Source organism: Papio anubis, chromosome 2 (genome assembly GCF_008728515.1).
Source record: "Papio anubis isolate 15944 chromosome 2, Panubis1.0, whole genome shotgun sequence".
Lineage (NCBI taxonomy): Eukaryota > Metazoa > Chordata > Mammalia > Primates > Cercopithecidae > Papio > Papio anubis.
In genome coordinates, this window is record NC_044977.1 from 28,903,795 (window position 1) to 28,921,258 (window position 17,464).

At 41.4% G+C, this 17,464-nt stretch overlaps 1 protein-coding gene across 2 annotated transcripts; it reads left to right on the forward strand.

Moving 5' to 3' along the window:
- Nucleotides 1–15,788: 15,788 nt before the first annotated feature.
- On the forward strand, nt 15,789–17,016 carry LOC116273717 (ubiquitin-like-conjugating enzyme ATG3). Of its 2 annotated transcripts, XM_031662993.1 has the most exons (2): nt 15,789–15,953; nt 15,996–17,016. In XM_031662993.1, exons 1-2 carry the CDS (start codon nt 15,882–15,884, stop codon nt 16,824–16,826), a joined length of 903 nt encoding a protein of 300 aa, XP_031518853.1. In that variant the 5' UTR covers nt 15,789–15,881; the 3' UTR covers nt 16,827–17,016. The 2 variants fall into 2 exon arrangements, with proteins under 2 accessions (XP_031518853.1, XP_031518852.1); XM_031662992.1 differs by having other exon boundaries at nt 15,789–17,016.
- Nucleotides 17,017–17,464: the final 448 nt, after the last annotated feature.

Below are 17,464 nucleotides of genomic sequence, written 5' to 3' on the forward strand. Positions count from 1 at the left end.
GAATTCTGATTTTTGTGGCCGTATGACTGAGGCCCCAGGTTTTATTGGCCGTTAGACCCTAGAGGCCACACATAATTTCCTGCTACATGAACCTTTACATAGGCAGTTGCAATATGGGAGTTTGTTTCTTCAAAGTTAGAAGGTCTCAACTTTGGTCTGCTAAGAGTCATACATATATGACCTTATATATACTTCAGGTATGCTAAGCTATAGATAGATCTAGATAGACACATAGACTAACCTAATCATGGGAGTGTCATTGCATCACCTCTAGCATATTCTATTAATGAAAACTAAGTCACGGTTTCTGCCTGCCCTCAAGGAAAAGAGATTAGCTTATTAAGATGTCACCTGAATGGTACTACCTAGGTTTTCCTCTAGGATTTTTATGGTATTAGGTCTAACATTTAAGTCTCTAATCCATCTTGAATTAATTTTCGTATAAGGAGTAAGGAAAGGATCCAGTTTCAGCTTTCTACTTATGGCTAGCCAATTTTCCCAGCACCATTTATTAAATAGGGAATCCTTTCCCCATTTCTTGTTTTTCTCAGGTTTGTCAAAGATCAGATGGCTGTAGATGTGTGGTATTATTTCTGAGGACTCTGTTCTGTTCCATTGGTCTATATCTCTGTTTTGGTACCAGTACCATGCTGTTTTGGTTACTGTAGCTTTGTAGTATAGTTTGAAGTCAGGTAGCGTGATGCCTCCAGCTTTGTTCTTTTGACTTAGGATTGTCATGGAGATGCAGGCTCTTTTTGGGTTCCATATGAACTTTAAAGCAGTTTTTTCCAATTCTGTGAAGAAACTCATTGGTAGCTTGATGGGGATGGCATTGAATCTATAAATTACCTTGAGCAGTATGGCCATTTTCACAATATTGATTCTTCCTATCCATGAGCATGGTATGTTCTTCCATTTGTTTGTGTCCTCTTTTATTTCACTGAGCAGTGGTTTGTAGTTCTCCTTGAAGAGGTCCTTCACATCCCTTGTAAGTTGGATTCCTAGGTATTTTATTCTCTTTGAAGCAATTGTGAATGGAAGTTCATTCCTGATTTGGCTCTCTGTTTGTTACTGGTGTATAAGAATGCTTGTGATTTTTGCACATTAATTTTGTATCCTGAGACTTTGCTGAAGTTGCTTATCAGCTTAAGGAGATTTTGGGCTGAGACAATGGGGTTTTCTAAATATACAATCATGTCATCTGCAAACAGGGACAATTTGACTTCTTCTTTTCCTAACTGAATACCCTTGATTTCTTTCTCTTGCCTAATTGCCCTAGCCAGAACTTCCAACACTATGTTGAATAGGAGTGGTGAGAGAGGGCATCCCTGTCTTGTGCCAGTTTTCAAAGGGAATTTTTCCAGTTTTTGCCCATTCAGTATGATATTGGCTGTGGGTTTTTCATAAATAGCTCTTATTATTTTGAGGTACGTTCCATCAATGGGCAAAGACTTCATGTCTAAAACACCAAAAGCAACAGCAGCAAAAGCCAAAATTGACAAATGGGATCTCATTAAACTAAAGAGCTTCTGCACAGCAAAAGAAACTACCATCAGAGTGAACAGGCAACCTACAGAATGGGAAAAAATTTTTGCAATCTACTCATCTGACAAAGGGCTAATATCCAGAACCTACAAAGAACTCAAACAAATTTACAAGAAAAAAACAAACAACCCCATCAAAAAGTGGGCAAAGGATATGAACAGACATTTCTCAAAAGAAGACATTCATACAGCCAACAGACACATGAAAAAATGCTCATCATCACTGGCCATCAGAGAAATGCAAATCAAAACCACAATGAGATACCATCTCACACCAGTTAGAATGGCGATCATTAAAAAGTCAGGAAACAACAGGTGCTGGAGAGGATGTGGAGAAATAGGAACGCTTTTACACTGTTGGTGGGATTGTAAACTAGTTCAACCATTATGGAAAACAGTATGGCGATTCCTCAAGGATCTAGAACTAGATGTACCATATGACCCAGCCATCCCATTACTGGGTATATACCCAAAGGATTATAAATTATGCTGCTATAAAGACACATGCACACGTATGTTTATTGCAGCACTATTCACAATAGCAAAGACTTGGAATCAACCCAAATGTCCATCAGTGACAGATTGGATTAAGAAAATGTGGCACATATACACCATGGAATGGTGCCATAAAAAGGATGCAGTCATAAAAAAGCATGAGTTTGTGTCCTTTGTAGGGACATGGATGCAGCTGGAAACCATCATTCTTAGCAAACTATCACAAGAACAGAAAACCAAACACCGCATGTTCTCACTCATAGGTGGGAACTGAACAATGAGATCACTTGGACTCAGGAAGGGGAACATCACACACCGGGGCCTATCATGGGGAGCGGGGAGGGGGGAGGGATTGCATTGGGAGTTATACCTGATGTAAATGACGAGTTGATGGGTGCAGCACACCAACATGGCACAAGTATACATATGTAACAAACCTGCACGTTATGCACATGTACCCTACAACTTAAAAGTATAATAATAATAAAAAAATTTAAAAAAAATTATCAACATCATAAAAAAAAAAAGAGGATCACTATTTGTAAAAAAAAAAAGATGTCACCTTGGGCTTTGTCCACCTACCTACCAAATATTAAATTATGTATTTCTACCATTTTTGGGGGACTAGTTAAGAAGTCAGCACTTTAGTTGGTGATCTTAAATAATCTCTTTCTCCTCACTAGATCTCAGTGTTGGGAGACAATTCTCTATGTGTCTCTCATATTTTTGGGCATCTGGGCAAGAGGCTTTCACATCTTTGTTCTGTTTATATGCCTAATATCTCCTTCCAGGTCAGGTGACGGATTTGTTTCCTGACCAGGGTGATAAATATAATTTTTTCCTTCCTGAGAAATATTAGGCAGGTTTGCTAGCATTCTCCTTATAAGATTGAAGGTTTCCTAAGCTGAGGGTGTCTCAATCACTGTAACACAATTCCACCGCATGTGCAGTATCTATGGAGGCCCACATCCTTATCACCATATAGTACTTGGAAACAGAGGAAATCAATATGAACATGAAGCTCATGTTGCCTGCTGTGCCCTGGGTAGTAAAGTCTTTTGTTTCTGACCCTGTGGTCTCATGTCTTCTGCCAGTGCATATGAAACTGTGGACAGGCTAATGCATTAGCTTGCAGACAGGGTAAAATCTCAGACCCTTCAAAATTCTTGACATTCAATTTTTCTCTGCATAATTTAAGAGATTAAGGTGAGATGATTTCTAAGGTTCTTTTCATGTTTAATCTTTGATATTCTAATTGGCTCTGTCATTTTCATCACTGTTACAGAAGAACTCAACCATTTTTGTACTTGACCTCCTTAAAAGATCTTTGACTAAACACTCCACAATAGTCTGATTATAGTCAAGATTATTTAAAACCACCTTTTACAAATGAGGAAATGAAATTTATTTTAATTTGCTGGTACTGCTAATATAATGCATTGGCCATTTGGGAAACAAATCTGTTAGCACACTGATTTAACTGGGAGTTAGGTGTTTATCCCTTAGCTCACATTTTTGTTATAGTTTTTTGTGTGTATTGCCATATTATAAAACCTCCATCCTCTGCATTTCTTTAAGATGTGATTATATATAAGTGACTGAAATGTATATATGTATCCTATCTTTTGTTCAAACTTTTCCATTTTCACATTTTATTTTATTTTATTTTATTTTTGAGACAGAGTCTCGCTCTGGTGCCCAGGCTAGAGTGCAGTGGTGCAATCTTGGCTCACTGTAATCTCCGTCTCCTGGGTTCAAGCGATTCTTGTGCCTCAGCCTCCTGAGTAGCTGGGGTTACAGGCACACACCACCACACTTGGCTAATTTTTTTTTTTTTTTTTTTTGAGACGGAGTCTTACTCTGTTGCCAGGCTGGAGTGCTATGGCGTGATCTCGGCTCACTGCAACCTCTGACTCCCTGGTTCAAGGGATTCTCCTGTCTCAGCCTCCTGAGTAGCTGGGATTACAGGCACGCGCCACCATACCCGGCTAATTTTTTTTGTATTTTAGTAGTGATGGAGTTTCACTATGTTGGCCAGGAAGGTCTCGATTTCCTGACCTCGTGATCCGCCCACCTTGGCCTCCCAGAGTGCCGGGATTACAGGCCTGAGCCATCGCACCTGGCCTAATTTTTGTATTTTTAGTAGAGACGAGGTTTCACTGTGTTGGCCAGGATGGTCTCAGTCTTGAACTCCTGGCCTCAAGTGATCCACCCACGCTGGCATCCCAAAGTGCTGGGATTGCAGGCGTGAGCCACCATGCCTGGCTTATTCTCACATTTTAAAACATTAAATCTTCTATTGTTAGTTACTACTTGTTAATTGACATTTTTCATTGTATTATGAAAAAATAAAGTGATTTGGCCGGAGACAGAATTTCAGTAAACAAAGTTGGAAGCCTGAGCGAGCATCCTGAAGTAAACTTATAAGGCAGGTAAAGTGGACAGATGTGACAAGCAGGTTTTTCAAAGAGTTGGCAAAAGACCACACAACTGCCCGGTTTTGCTATTTTGCTGTTTTCTTCAGCTACAGTTGAAGGCAATAAACTCAAAATAATTTTATTTCATATACAAAATTTATAGAGACTTCAGACTTCATATTTTTCACATAAAATTATATTTGGCTTAATACTTTAAAACTCCAACATGGAAAAACATTGAACATTCCAACACCAGAGTTGGTGCCACACATGAGCATTCCGTGTGTGTGTGTGTGTGTGTGTGTGTGTGTCTGTGTGTGTGATAGGTCAAGCAAAAGTGAAAATGCGCCTCTACCTCCACCTCAGGGGACAGGTTTTAGGCAAAATGTTATTTATTTGCAGCCACTGGTTCTCCTCCCTTCTCAGCCTCAAATGACAGTGATGACAATTAAGAAGGTAAAGTTGATTGATGATGACAGCAACAGCCACAGCAACGGCTAATATTTATTGAGTCTTTAATGTGTATCAGGCATTGTTCTATGTACTTTATTAGTGAGGCTGGAATGCAGTGGTGCAATCTCGGCTCACTGCAACCTCTGTCTCCTGACTCAAGCAGTCCCCTCACTTCAACTCCAAAAGTAGCTGGGACTACAGGCATGAGCCTCTATGCCCAGCTAATTTTTGTATTTTTTTGTAGAGACAGTGTTTCACCATGTTGCCCAGGCTGGTCTCAAACTCCTGAGCTTAAGTGATCCACTTTGCCTCCGTCTCCCAAAGTGCTAGAATTACAGGTGTGAACCACCATGCCTGGCCTACTAGTGTTTTATTTAAGTCTTTTTTTTTTTTTTTTTTTGAGACAGAGTCTTGCTCTGTTGCCCAGGCTGGAGTGCAGTGGCGTAATTTAATTTCGGCTCACTGCAACCTCTTCTTCCCAGGTTCAAGCGATTCTCCTGCCTCAGCCTCACGTGTAGCTGGGACTACAGGCACATGCTGCCACACCCAGCTAATTTTTTGTATTTTAGTAGAGACGGGGTTTCACCGTGTTGCCCAGGCTGATCTCGAACTCCTGAGCTCTGGCAATCCACCCGCCCAAGCCTCCCAAAGTGCTAGGATTACAGGTGTAAGCCACCATGCCCGGCCTTATTTAAGCCTTAAAACAGTTTATGGGTTGAGTGTTACTATTAAACCTATTTTAATGAAACTGTAGCAAACTTAGTTATGTCACTTGCCCAAGTTCAGATCATTTTTAAGTAGGGCTGGAACTTTATCCTAGGAATAAATAGTACTCAGAGGACTGAGAAGTTGAACTAGGAAAAATGAACCTAATTTAGATTTTGAGAAATCTATTAAATGTTCGACTCATAATTAATTTACAACAATGAACACAATAAGGGAAAAAAATCATCACTTAAAAGGCAGATATATAGGGTTGAACAGAGAGTGACAAAGAACGAGAGCTAGAATATTCTTTGGGGGCCCCTCTTTCCTACATCTCAGCCTCTCTGGTTCTATCAGAGGAGTCCTAGCAGCATTTTCCATGCTGCACTTTTGTGTGTGTGTGATTTAACCACACATTCTTCACCAAATACCACCTCACTTCTCTGCTCCCTTTGCCAGACAATTCTCCAAAGAGCTACCTATGTTTTCTATTTCTGCTTCCCTGATTTCTTCTTTCAGCGCACTTCAGTGAAGTTTCCTGCCCAACACGTGAAAGAAATTGGTTTTACCAAAGTCATCAGTGATGTCTGTGTTGTTACCTTAAGTGCATACTTCTGGTTTTTATCTTACTATACCTCTTAATATCATCTAACAAACTTGATTTTCTTTTTCTTCACAAAACACTCCTCCCTTTTTTGTAACATCACACTTGTCTGATTGGCCCTTTCTCACTGGCCTCTTTCTCAGTCTCTTTTACTGGCTTCTCTTGCATGAACAAACTCAAATCTAGTGTGTTTTCTTCATCTTGTCCCTAGCCAGTGCCTGGCCTATGAGAGTATTCAATAAATATTTTCTGGATGTGTGAATGAATGAATGGGTAGATGAATAAGTAAATTTGTGAATGAATGAAATTATATAGAAGCACATAGGTGATAAAGCTTAACTTTGCCAACAGCAATCAGAAAAGTTTTCCTTGAGAAGGTAAGAACTGACCTATCTTGAGACATGAGTCAAGATTTGTCTGGTGGCTAGGCATACAGGCTCAGACTTGTAACCCCAGCACTTTGGGAGACTTGAGGGGGAGGAATGTTTGAGACCAGGAGTTCAAGACCTGCTTGGGCAACATAGGTGAGATTCCTTCTGTAGAAAAAATTTTAAAAAATTACCCAGGCATAACCGGGTGCGGTGGCTTACACCTGTAATCCCAGCACTTTAGGAGGCCGAGTTGGGTGGATTACAAGGTCAGGAGACTGAGACCATCCTGGCTAATGCAGTGAAACCCCATCTCTACTAAAAATACAAAAAATCAGCTGGGCGTAGTGGCGGGCACCTGTGGTCCCAGCTACTCGGGAGGCTGAGGCAGGAGAATCTCCTGAACCTGGGAGGTGGAGGTTGCAATGAGCCGAGATGACGCCACTGCACTCTAGCCTGGGGTGACAGAGCGAGACTCTATCTCAAAAAAAAAAAAAAAATTACCCAGCCATGGTGGTGTCCATCCATAATCCTAGCTACTAAGGAAGTTGAGGCAGGGGGATCCCTTGAGCCCAGGAATTTGAGGCTCCAGTGAGCCATGATTATGCCATTGTACCCCAGCCTGGGTGACAGAGTCAGACTCTGTCTCTAACAAAAAGATTGGTTTGGTGAACAAATAAGGCATTCCAGAAATGAATATCCTTAGAAAATTAACTTACAGCATACCATTTCTTAGGAAGCTATGGCAGAATGTACTATTCCAGAAGGAGAAAACTGAGAAAGCGAAAAATGAGCTTCGGGATACTCAACACAAGTGAGAGAAAAGGGAATCTCATGGAAGAAGGATAGAGGGATGCTGTGATGATGGCTAGGCGGTAGGCCTAGAGTTGAGCAGTCCAGTTCGGATGAGAAGGTCAGAGCACCACAAGGTGAAATTAGTATATAATGCACTTCTACCAGTGACATTAAGTCTGCTACATACCCAGAAATCCAGGTAATGTAGGTACATATTAAGTAAACTAAAAACTTATACAAAAAGAAAAAAAGCATCATGCCTTAGGTTTGAAAGTGTTTAACATAGTCATTATGATGCAATACTGAATATTTATTTTATTAAAATTAAGTTTTATCTTTATAAGAAGGAGGAAATAGCCAGGCGCGGTGGCTCAAGCCTGTAATCCCAGCACTTTGGGAGGCCAAGACGGGCGCATCACGAGGTCAGGAGATCAAGACCATCCTGGCTAACACGGTGAAATCCCGTCTCTACTAAAAAACACAAAAAACTAGCCGGGCGAGCTGGTGGGCGCCTGTAGCCCCAGCTACTCGGGAGGCTGAGGCAGGAGAATGGCGTAAACCCGGGAGGCGGAGCTTGCAGTGAGCTGAGATCCGGCCACTGCACATCAGCCTGGGCGACAGAGCGACTCCGTCTCAAAAAAAAAAAAAAAAAAAAAGAAGGAAAAATCTGTACTTTGGGGAGGAATAAGCATGAAAGGAAGCTAAGTTCTCATGTTCTGCAGAGAAAATTTAATAAATGACTAAAATTTAAAAATTATCAATTAGCATTATAAATATATTAATGAGAGATAAGGAGTTAAATGCTAAAATTAAAATTCAGAATCGTTGGAAATGGTTGCCCCTATGGAAGAGAAAGAAAAGGAGAGGGATCAATTTATTACTGCTTTTCAGAATAGACCACATAGAAATATTTTGCTTTAAAATATATGTTAAAAAGGCCGGGCGCGGTGGCTCAAGCCTGTAATCCCAGCACTTTGGGAGGCCGAGACGGGCGGATCACGAGGTCAGGAGATCGAGACCATCCTGGCGAACACGGTGAAACCCCGTCTCTACTAAGAAATACAAAAAAAAACTAGCCGGGCGAGGTGGCAGGCGCCTGTAGTCCCAGCTACCCGGGAGGCTGAGGCAGGAGAATGGCGGGAACCCGGGAGGCGGAGCTTGCAGTGAGCCGAGATCCGGCCACTGCACTCCAGCCTGGGCTACAGAGCGAGACTCCGTCTCAAATTAAAAAAAAAAAAAATATATATATATATATATATGTTAAAAAGAATAAAATTAGGCAGAAGAAAGATAAAACAACATCATTAAGCAATTCAGTTTTCAACATTCATTTCTGAGTGTGGTGCCAAAACTCTTGGTTCAATGTGGGAAAGTTTTAAAAAGGATTGGTGAAGAAGTTGTGTATTTAATTCAACTTCATAAAAATAATCCTCTGTCAGCTGATGTAATCTCAGAATCGCTTCTTAGAAGGTGAGGATGTGACCACAGACAGACCTAACTGGCAGCCTATATCTTTTAAGGAAATTACTTTATAAATTCCTATGCTCCTGAACAAGAGCGAGCACACAAACCAGAGCTAGAGGAAAGGACAAAATTCCACGAACACTATGTTTTCTCCAGTCCAGGGCATGGGCCGCTATGCGACCGTTTCCTGACCACAGCTAGATTTCTGGTATAATTCAGGAAGCTGGGTCATTATGCTAACTTTCAGAATGGGTAATAAAACATCTAATTTTCTAAATGTGACATTGTTAGTCTTGGGTAAAGCTGGTTTCTCTGGCTTCTTGGTATATTTTTAGTACTTTCTCTAAATTTAGAAAATTTGAAACTCTTCAAGACAAAAACTTTTGTCTGTGACACTGTAAATTATTTTATTAACTGATTCTGGGCAAATCCTAAAATAATTCTAAAAATAACACTGAAAAATGTTACAAATAATGAGCGGGCATATTTTACTTCACAGATGTAGATTCTTGCCCTTGGACTCCATTACTCTTTAAGTATTTTCCATGTTTCTAGACAATATTTACGGTCCTTTGAACCCTTCTAAAGTAGAAATTTGTTCACAGCAAGAATAGAGTAGAGTAAAAACAGGTTGCAATGTATTGCTTTCACAAGTGATATGCTTAGGATGCTGCTCCAGCATCACAAAAGCTTATCAAAATGATTGTAAAATGTAACTTTAAATAATGCTTTGAACAACATTGACCACATGTGATGGTTAATATTGAGTGTCAACTTGATTGGACTGAAGGATGCAAAGCATTGTTCCTGGGTGTGTCTGTGAGGGTGTTGCCAAAGGAGATTATCATTTGAGTCAGTGGGCTGGGAGAGACAGACCTACCCTCAATCCGGGTGGGCACCATCTAGTCAGTGGCCAGTGCAGCTAAGATAAACGCCGCCAGAGGAACATGGAAGGACTGGACCGGCTGAGTCTTCTGACCTCCATCTTTCTCCTGTGTTGGATGCTTCCTGTCTTCGAAAATAGACTCCAAGTTCTTCAGCTTTTGGAATCTTGGACCTACACCAGTGGTTTGCCAGGGGCTCTCAGGCCTCCGGCCACAGACTGAAGGCTGCACTGTCGACTTCCCTACTTTTGAGGTTTTGGGACTTGGACTGGCTTGCCCGCTCCTCAGCTTGCAGACGGCCTGTGGTGGGACTTCATCTTGTGGTTGTGTGAGTCAGTACTCCTTAATAACTCCCTTTTATATACACATCTATGCTATTTGTCCTGTCCCTCTAGAGAACCTGACGAATACACCACACCCTTTAATAATTGCTCCCTGACTCTGTTTTTAAATATGAGCTGTGGATTTTGTTTTCTTTCTTTTCTTTTGGCTGGGGTTGGGAAGAGATATCGGATGAGCTGCAAATTTTCTTATAAGATACTACTCAATATATAGTTTTTAGTATAATGAAGCATTTGTTGTACTAGATCCCCAAAGCAGAGCTTGCAGATTAAAAAGCTGTATCGGTAGCTGTCTGAGCAGCATGTGACTCAGTACCCAGCTTCAAAATGCCTGGGTTCAAATCCCATCTCTAATACTTGTAAACTGTGTGACCTCAGGCAAATTTCTTAACCTCTCTGTGACTCAGTTTTATCATTGTAAAATGGAGGGATTAAAAGTACTGATGTCATTATGCTGTTATGAGGATAAAAATTGGAACAGCAGCTGGCACATTGTAAGAATCATATGAATTTTAGCTTTATAAATTTAGTCATCATTATTGGAAAGTAGGGTTGATTTGTAGACATCTTTGACTCCCTCAGTCCCAGCTGTTGAGGGGAAGCAAAAGCTACCTCCCATGCTTCCACTTGCAAACCTGCTGGAAGCTGCCAGTTTCTGCCTCAGGATATGCTCAGGATTCTTCAGAATGTAGTTTCCCATGCAGTCCTCTGAAGATAAATCTGAGAAGGTGTACATGAGAAAAGGGAAGTAGTAATCACTTCAACAAATTAATTAAAGTCAAATATTAAAGAAAACCAAACACGGCCGGGCGTGGTGGCTCACACCTGTAATCCTAGCACTTTGGGAGGCCAAGGTGGGTGGATCACCTGAGGCCAGGAGTTTGAGACTAGCCTGGCCAACATGGCAAAACCCTGTCTCCACTAAAAATACAAAAATTAGCTGGGCATGGTCGTGGGTGTCTGTAATCCCACCTATTTGAGAGGCTGAGGCAGGAGAATCACTTGAACCTGGGGGGCAGAGATTGCAGTGAGCCAAGATCAGGGCATTGCACTCCAGACTGGGCAACAGAGCGACACTTCCTCTCCAAAAAAAAAAAAAAAAAAAAAAAAGAAAGAAAGAAAAGGAAGCCAAGTACTTGATTCTTGCCTTCAAAGTTGTAGACAAAAGATTTAGACACCCATATCATCATCCAGCTGCAAACATCAGAACGCACAGCTAACGGTGGTTTAAGCAATAATGATCTTTATTATCTTGTTTAATCAGCAATCAGGAAGCAGGTAGTTCCCGGTTATGGGCAAAGGCTGAATGAACTCAACAACAAGATACCAGGATGTTCTCTCTTTCTGCTTTGGACACGTTGGCTTTGGCAAGTTGCTCCTGTAGCTTTAAGCATCATATCCCCAACCTTGGCATTCCAAGCAGGAATAAGGGGACAAGTTGGAGGAAAAAGGAGTTTCTTTCTTACTTGGGAGGAAATTTTTTCCTAGAAACCTTCCAGTAAACTTTGTTTTAAATTTAATTGCAAGAAAAGGGTCCCATGGCCATGGCTAGCTTCATTGAAGTTGGGAAAGTATATGGAAAAATGCAGTGAAATTGACATGATTGGTTTATTAGCAGTCAGGATTGATTAGGTATGTCTGAACACATCATCATCCCTAATAAAACTGGTGTTCTGCAGGGAAGGAGGGCAACAGCAGTCATGTGGGCAAATGACCTTTCTGTCACAGAGCCTGGAACAATTAGAGAACTATACACAGAAATTACACTGAAGTAGATATTCCATTGATAAAATGGGGAATAACCTTTAGGCAGCTGTATTAGTCTATTCTTGCATTGCTGTAAAGAACTACCCGAGGCTGGGTAAAGAAAAGGGGTTTAATTGACTCACAGTTCTGCAGGCTGTACAGGAGGCATGGCTGGGGAGGCCTCTGGAAACTTACAATCATGGCAGAAGGCAAAAAGGAAAGTGGCACCTCTTACATGGCAGAGCAGGAGGAAGCAAGACAAGCGGGAGTTGCTACACACTTTTAAACAACCAGATCTCATGGGAACTCACTCAGTATCATGAGAACAGAAAGGGTGAAATCTGCTCCATGATCCAGTCCCCTCCCATCGGGCCCCTGTTCCAACACTGGAGATCACAATTCGGCAGGAGATTTGGGTGGGGACCCAAATCTAAACCAAACCGGCAGCGTAGGAAACACAAAGGCAAACAGAATATTGTGGAATCACATGGAAGACAACATGGAGCAGATAAGACTTGCATTTAGTCTTAAATAATTAAACTAGGCTACCGCTAGAGGATCTGGTCAAGCCTCAAATGTCCCTGTGCCTTCTGACCATTTGCATATGGTATCCTGTATTCTCAGTGGATGCTGGATCTTTCCATGCAATGGAGTAAACCAGAATTCTGTGGTCATCCTTGACTGCTCCTTCATCTCCCACAACCAGTCAGTATCTACCTTCTCTCTCTCTCTCTTTTTTGTTTTTTGTTTTTTTTTTTTTTTTAGAAGGAGTCCTACAATGTCACCCAGGCTGAGTGTAGTCATGCAATTGCAGCCTACTGCAGCCTCAACTTCCAGGTCTCAGGACATCCTTCCACCTCAATGTCCTGAGTAGCTGGGATCACAGGCACATGGCACCATGCCCAGCTAATTTTAAAAATCTTTTGTAGAGATGGGGGTCTCACTATGTTGCCCAGGTTGGTCTCGAACTTCTAGGCTCAAGCAGTTCTCCCACCTTGGCCTTCCAAAGTGCTGGGATTACAGGCATGAGCCATCGCACCTAGCCGAGTACCTACCTTAAAAAAAGAGGCTTTTGGCCCGGCGCGGTGGCTCATGCCTGTAATCCCAGCACTCTGGGAGGCCGAGGTGGGCAGATCACGAGGTCAGGAGATCGAGACCATCCTGACTAACATGGTGAAACCCCGTCTCTACTAAAAATACAAAAAATTAGCCGGGCTTGGTGGCGGGTGCCTGTAGTCCCAGCTACTTGGGAGGCTGAGGCAGGAGAATGGCGTGAACCCAGGGGGCGGAGCTTGCAGTGAGCCGAGATCTCGCCACAGCACTCCAGCCTGGGCCACAGAGCGAGATTCCGTCTGAAAAAAAAAAAAAAAAAAAGAGGCTTATACCTTGTCAACGTTATAAGCTTCCCCATTACACTGTTTTCCTCTTCAATATAACCTCCATGCTGCAGCCAGTGATACAACATAGTGATCATCCCCACTTACCATCTTTCCACCGCTCCTCAGTATCTCTCAGAGAAGACCCAGTGTTTGTGATCTTACCCTGTCTCATCTCTTTCTCCATCACTGTTTATTCAGTCGTACTAATCTACTAGCAGTTGCTCTGATGTCACAAGTGCTCTCACACTCTACCCTAGCTCATGCTGCTCTCTCTCTACACTGAATGTAGTTTATGAGCTTCTTTACCTGATAAACTCCTATTTATTCAAGATTGATGTCATGTGTCATCTAATCCTTTAGATTGGGTTAGGCCTCTTTATTCCTTGCTTCCCGATTTCCAACCGTAACTCTTAGCAAAATCCTTTATTAAAAAGAGTTTTGTTGGCCGGGCGCAGTGGCTCACCCCTGTAATCCCAGTACTTTGGGAGGCTGAGGCGTGTGGATCACCTGAGGTCAGGAGTTTGAGACCAGCCTGGCCAACATGGTGAAACTCCATCTCTACTGAAAATACAAAAAATTAGCTGAGCATTGTGGTAGGCACCTGTAATCCCAGTTACTCAGGAGGCTGAGGCAGGTGAATTGCTTGAACCTGGGAGGCGGAGGTTGCAGTGAGCCGAGATTATGCCATTTTACTCCAGCCTAGACAACAAGAGTGAAACTCCGTCTCAAAAAAAAAGTGTTTTGTTGACAATCTACTATGTATCAGATATTAGATTAGATCTAATTAGTCTAATTAGATTGCATGCAACCTTCTACTCCAGAGGAGACTTTTATAGACTATCTCATTTAATCTACATCACATTGCACTGTAAGAATTTTACAGACAAATCGTATGTAGCATGGGATGATTGCATTTGACACAAAAAGGCTAACTGGACTGTATGAGATCCCTACAGCAAAAGACCATGGGAATGTTTTTCCTGATACCATACACTGGCAACACACTGGCAACCGCTGTTTACCTTTCAGATCAAAAGTTGTGACATTCCTCCAGGCATAATTTCTGTAGGCAACTATACAAACAATTGTTAGTCACTCCCTACAAGGCTGTTTTTAGTTGATCTTTATATTTCTTTTTTTTAGACAGAGTCTCACTCTGTCGCCCAGGCTGGAGTGCAGTGGCCGGATCTCGCCTCACTGCAAGCTCCGCCTCCCGGGTTTACGCCATTCTCCTGCCTCAGCCTCCCAAGTAGCTGGGACTGCAGGTGCCCGCCACCACACCCAGCTAGTGTTTTTGTATTTTTTTAGTAGAGACGGGGTTTCACCGTGTTAGCCAGGATGGTCTCGATCTCCTGACCTCGTGATCCGCCTGTGTCAGCCTCCCAAAGTGCTGGGATTACAGGCTTGAGCCACCGCGCCCGGCAGTTGATCTTTATATTTCTAAAGACCTCCACTAACCCCTGATTGACTACTGAACTTTACCATTAGTTATCTTCACCAGTAGTTGGAAGGTGTTCACTTACCATAAAACGTACATTTTAACACTCATTGTGCAACTCTGCCATAGTGTCCTGCAGCATCTCCAACATATCAATTTGCTTGCTGCTCATCAGCCATTAAAAGTTCAAACTGCTCAAAAAAACATGGAATAATAATAATTATGGCAAAAAGAATGATCATGGCAGAGTAAGCAAATAAATTGTCTGGGAACATATGATGTCACTTACTCTATGTGCTGGTTGATGGGTCACGAAAAAAATGTATATTAATTTTACTGCTCAGTGGAGTAATAAATAGATTCTTCTCTCAAAAACATTATTTTTGAAACAAACAGCCTGTAACAAACCAGCACTCTATGCAACAGAACTAAATAGTGTGCTTACAGGAGATATAACTGAGTCAAAGAGATTGAACACTGACCTAAAGCCACTTTCCCAGGAATCTGGAGAGCCAGAATTTAATCCCAGGTCGGCCTTGCTCTGCAGTAGATGCTCTTTTGACTATACCACACTATCTTGATACAGCATGTAACACATGCTGTTGTAATTAGTACTTTTTTTTTTAACCCTTTCTTCCCTTTGGAGTTGGATTGAGGAAATTTTGAATGTTAATATCCATTTGGAAACCCAAATGTGCATTCTTTAACATCTGATCACTCTTGTTAAAATATATCTTAATATACATCATCATTATACCATATTTATGTTTTATTGCTATAGAATTAGAAAGACTATCTGGAGCTCGTCCAGGAAGTAGGACCATAGCCAACACGAGCAGAGGAGAGTCTCTGTACAGGCCTGATGAAAAGCTTAGTATTTTGGGCTACTTGACACCCGAGTTGTCAGTTATATCTTTTAGTTGTAATTGGTATATTGAACTGAACCAACTTACAGGATGTCATCCTAATTTATCTTCAATTAATTTATTAATTTACTTTCAATTGTCCCATTGAATTTATTCATTAGAGTTACTTCTTTCCCTTTCCCTGAATGAAATTTTGGTTGCATTACAATATTTCTGGCCACTTGCAGGTAATCCAGTTCAGAAATTAAATGTCTATTTCTACTTAACAGTACTCATTCCGAACTTCGTTTAAAATGAGAGTTCTCATTTTCTGACTCCCCGGCCCCTGACCCGGCTGCACTTTCCATCCCGTCGCGGGGCCGGCCGCTACTCCGGCCCCAGGATGCAGAATGTGATTAATACGGTGAAGGGAAAGGCACTGGAAGTGGCTGAGTACCTGACCCCGGTCCTCAAGGAATCAAAGTTTAAGGAAACAGGTGTAATTACCCCAGAAGAGTTTGTGGCAGCTGGAGATCACTTAGTCCACCACTGTCCAACTTGGCAATGGGCTACAGGGGAAGAATTGAAAGTGAAGGCATACCTATCAGCAGGCAAACAATTTCTGGTAACTAAAAATGTGCCGTGCTATAAGCGGTGCAAACAGATGGAATATTCAGATGAATTGGAAGCTATCATTGAAGAAGATGATGGTGATGGCGGATGGGTAGATACATATCACAACACAGGTATTACAGGAATAACCGAAGCAGTTAAAGAGATCACACTGGAAAACAAGGACAATATAAGACTTCAAGATTGCTCAGCACTATGTGAAGAGGAAGAAGAGGAAGATGAAGGAGAAGCTGCAGATATGGAAGAATATGAAGAGAGTGGATTGTTGGAAACAGATGAGGCTACCCTAGATACAAGCAAAATAGTAGAAGCTTGTAAAGCCAAAACTGATGCTGGCGGTGAAGATGCTATTTTGCAAACCAGAACTTACGACCTTTACATCACTTATGATAAATATTACCAGACTCCACGATTATGGTTGTTTGGCTATGATGAGCAACGGCAGCCTTTAACAGTTGAGCACATGTATGAAGACATCAGTCAAGATCATGTGAAGAAAACAGTGACCATTGAAAATCACCCTCATCTGCCACCACCTCCTATGTGTTCAGTTCACCCATGCAGGCATGCTGAGGTGATGAAGAAAATCATTGAGACTGTTGCAGAAGGAGGGGGAGAACTTGGAGTTCATATGTATCTTCTTATTTTCTTGAAATTTGTACAAGCTGTCATTCCAACAATAGAATATGACTACACAAGGCATTTCACAATGTAGTGAGGAGAGCATAAAATCTATCCTAATTATTGGTTCTGATTTTTAAAGAATTAACCCATAGATGTGACCATTGACCATATTCATCAATATATACAGTTTCTCTAATAAAGGGACTTATATGTTTATGCATTAAATAAAAATATGTTCCGCTACCAGCCTTATTTGTTTAATAAAAATCAGTGTAAAGAGACAGTTAAAAAAAAAAAAAAATGAGAGTTCTCCTCTCTCTAGCTAGTTTGTTGTAGGCAGGAAGGCTAATGTCAGAAAGAGGTACATGGTTCGCTAATTTTATCTTTCCTTATGTAATATCTCTGCTCTTCCATCACTCAGTTACGTAACTGGGGGTTTAGACCCCAGGTGGAAGGTGCTGAAGCAGGGTCAGGAAAGAAACAGCAGTAAAGAAAACAGAAAAGTTTTCATTACTGATTAATACTCTCAAAGCTTCAAGGCTAAACTTCTGGATTTCTGGGGTGAGTAGCTTTTGTTTTTATCTTTTAAGTATTTTTGTATGTAACATACCGTAATATGTATCATTTTAAATATATAATTCAATGGTTTTTATGTTCATAGAGTTGCGCATCACTCTTATTTAATTCCAGAACATTCTTATCTTCCCCCAAAATAAACTCCATATATGT

Excerpts from the sequence above, each read along its gene's own strand:
- LOC116273717 (XM_031662992.1), top strand. The coding sequence starts at position 15,882 with ATGCAGAATGTGATTAATACGGTGAAGGGAAAGGCACTGGAAGTGGCT.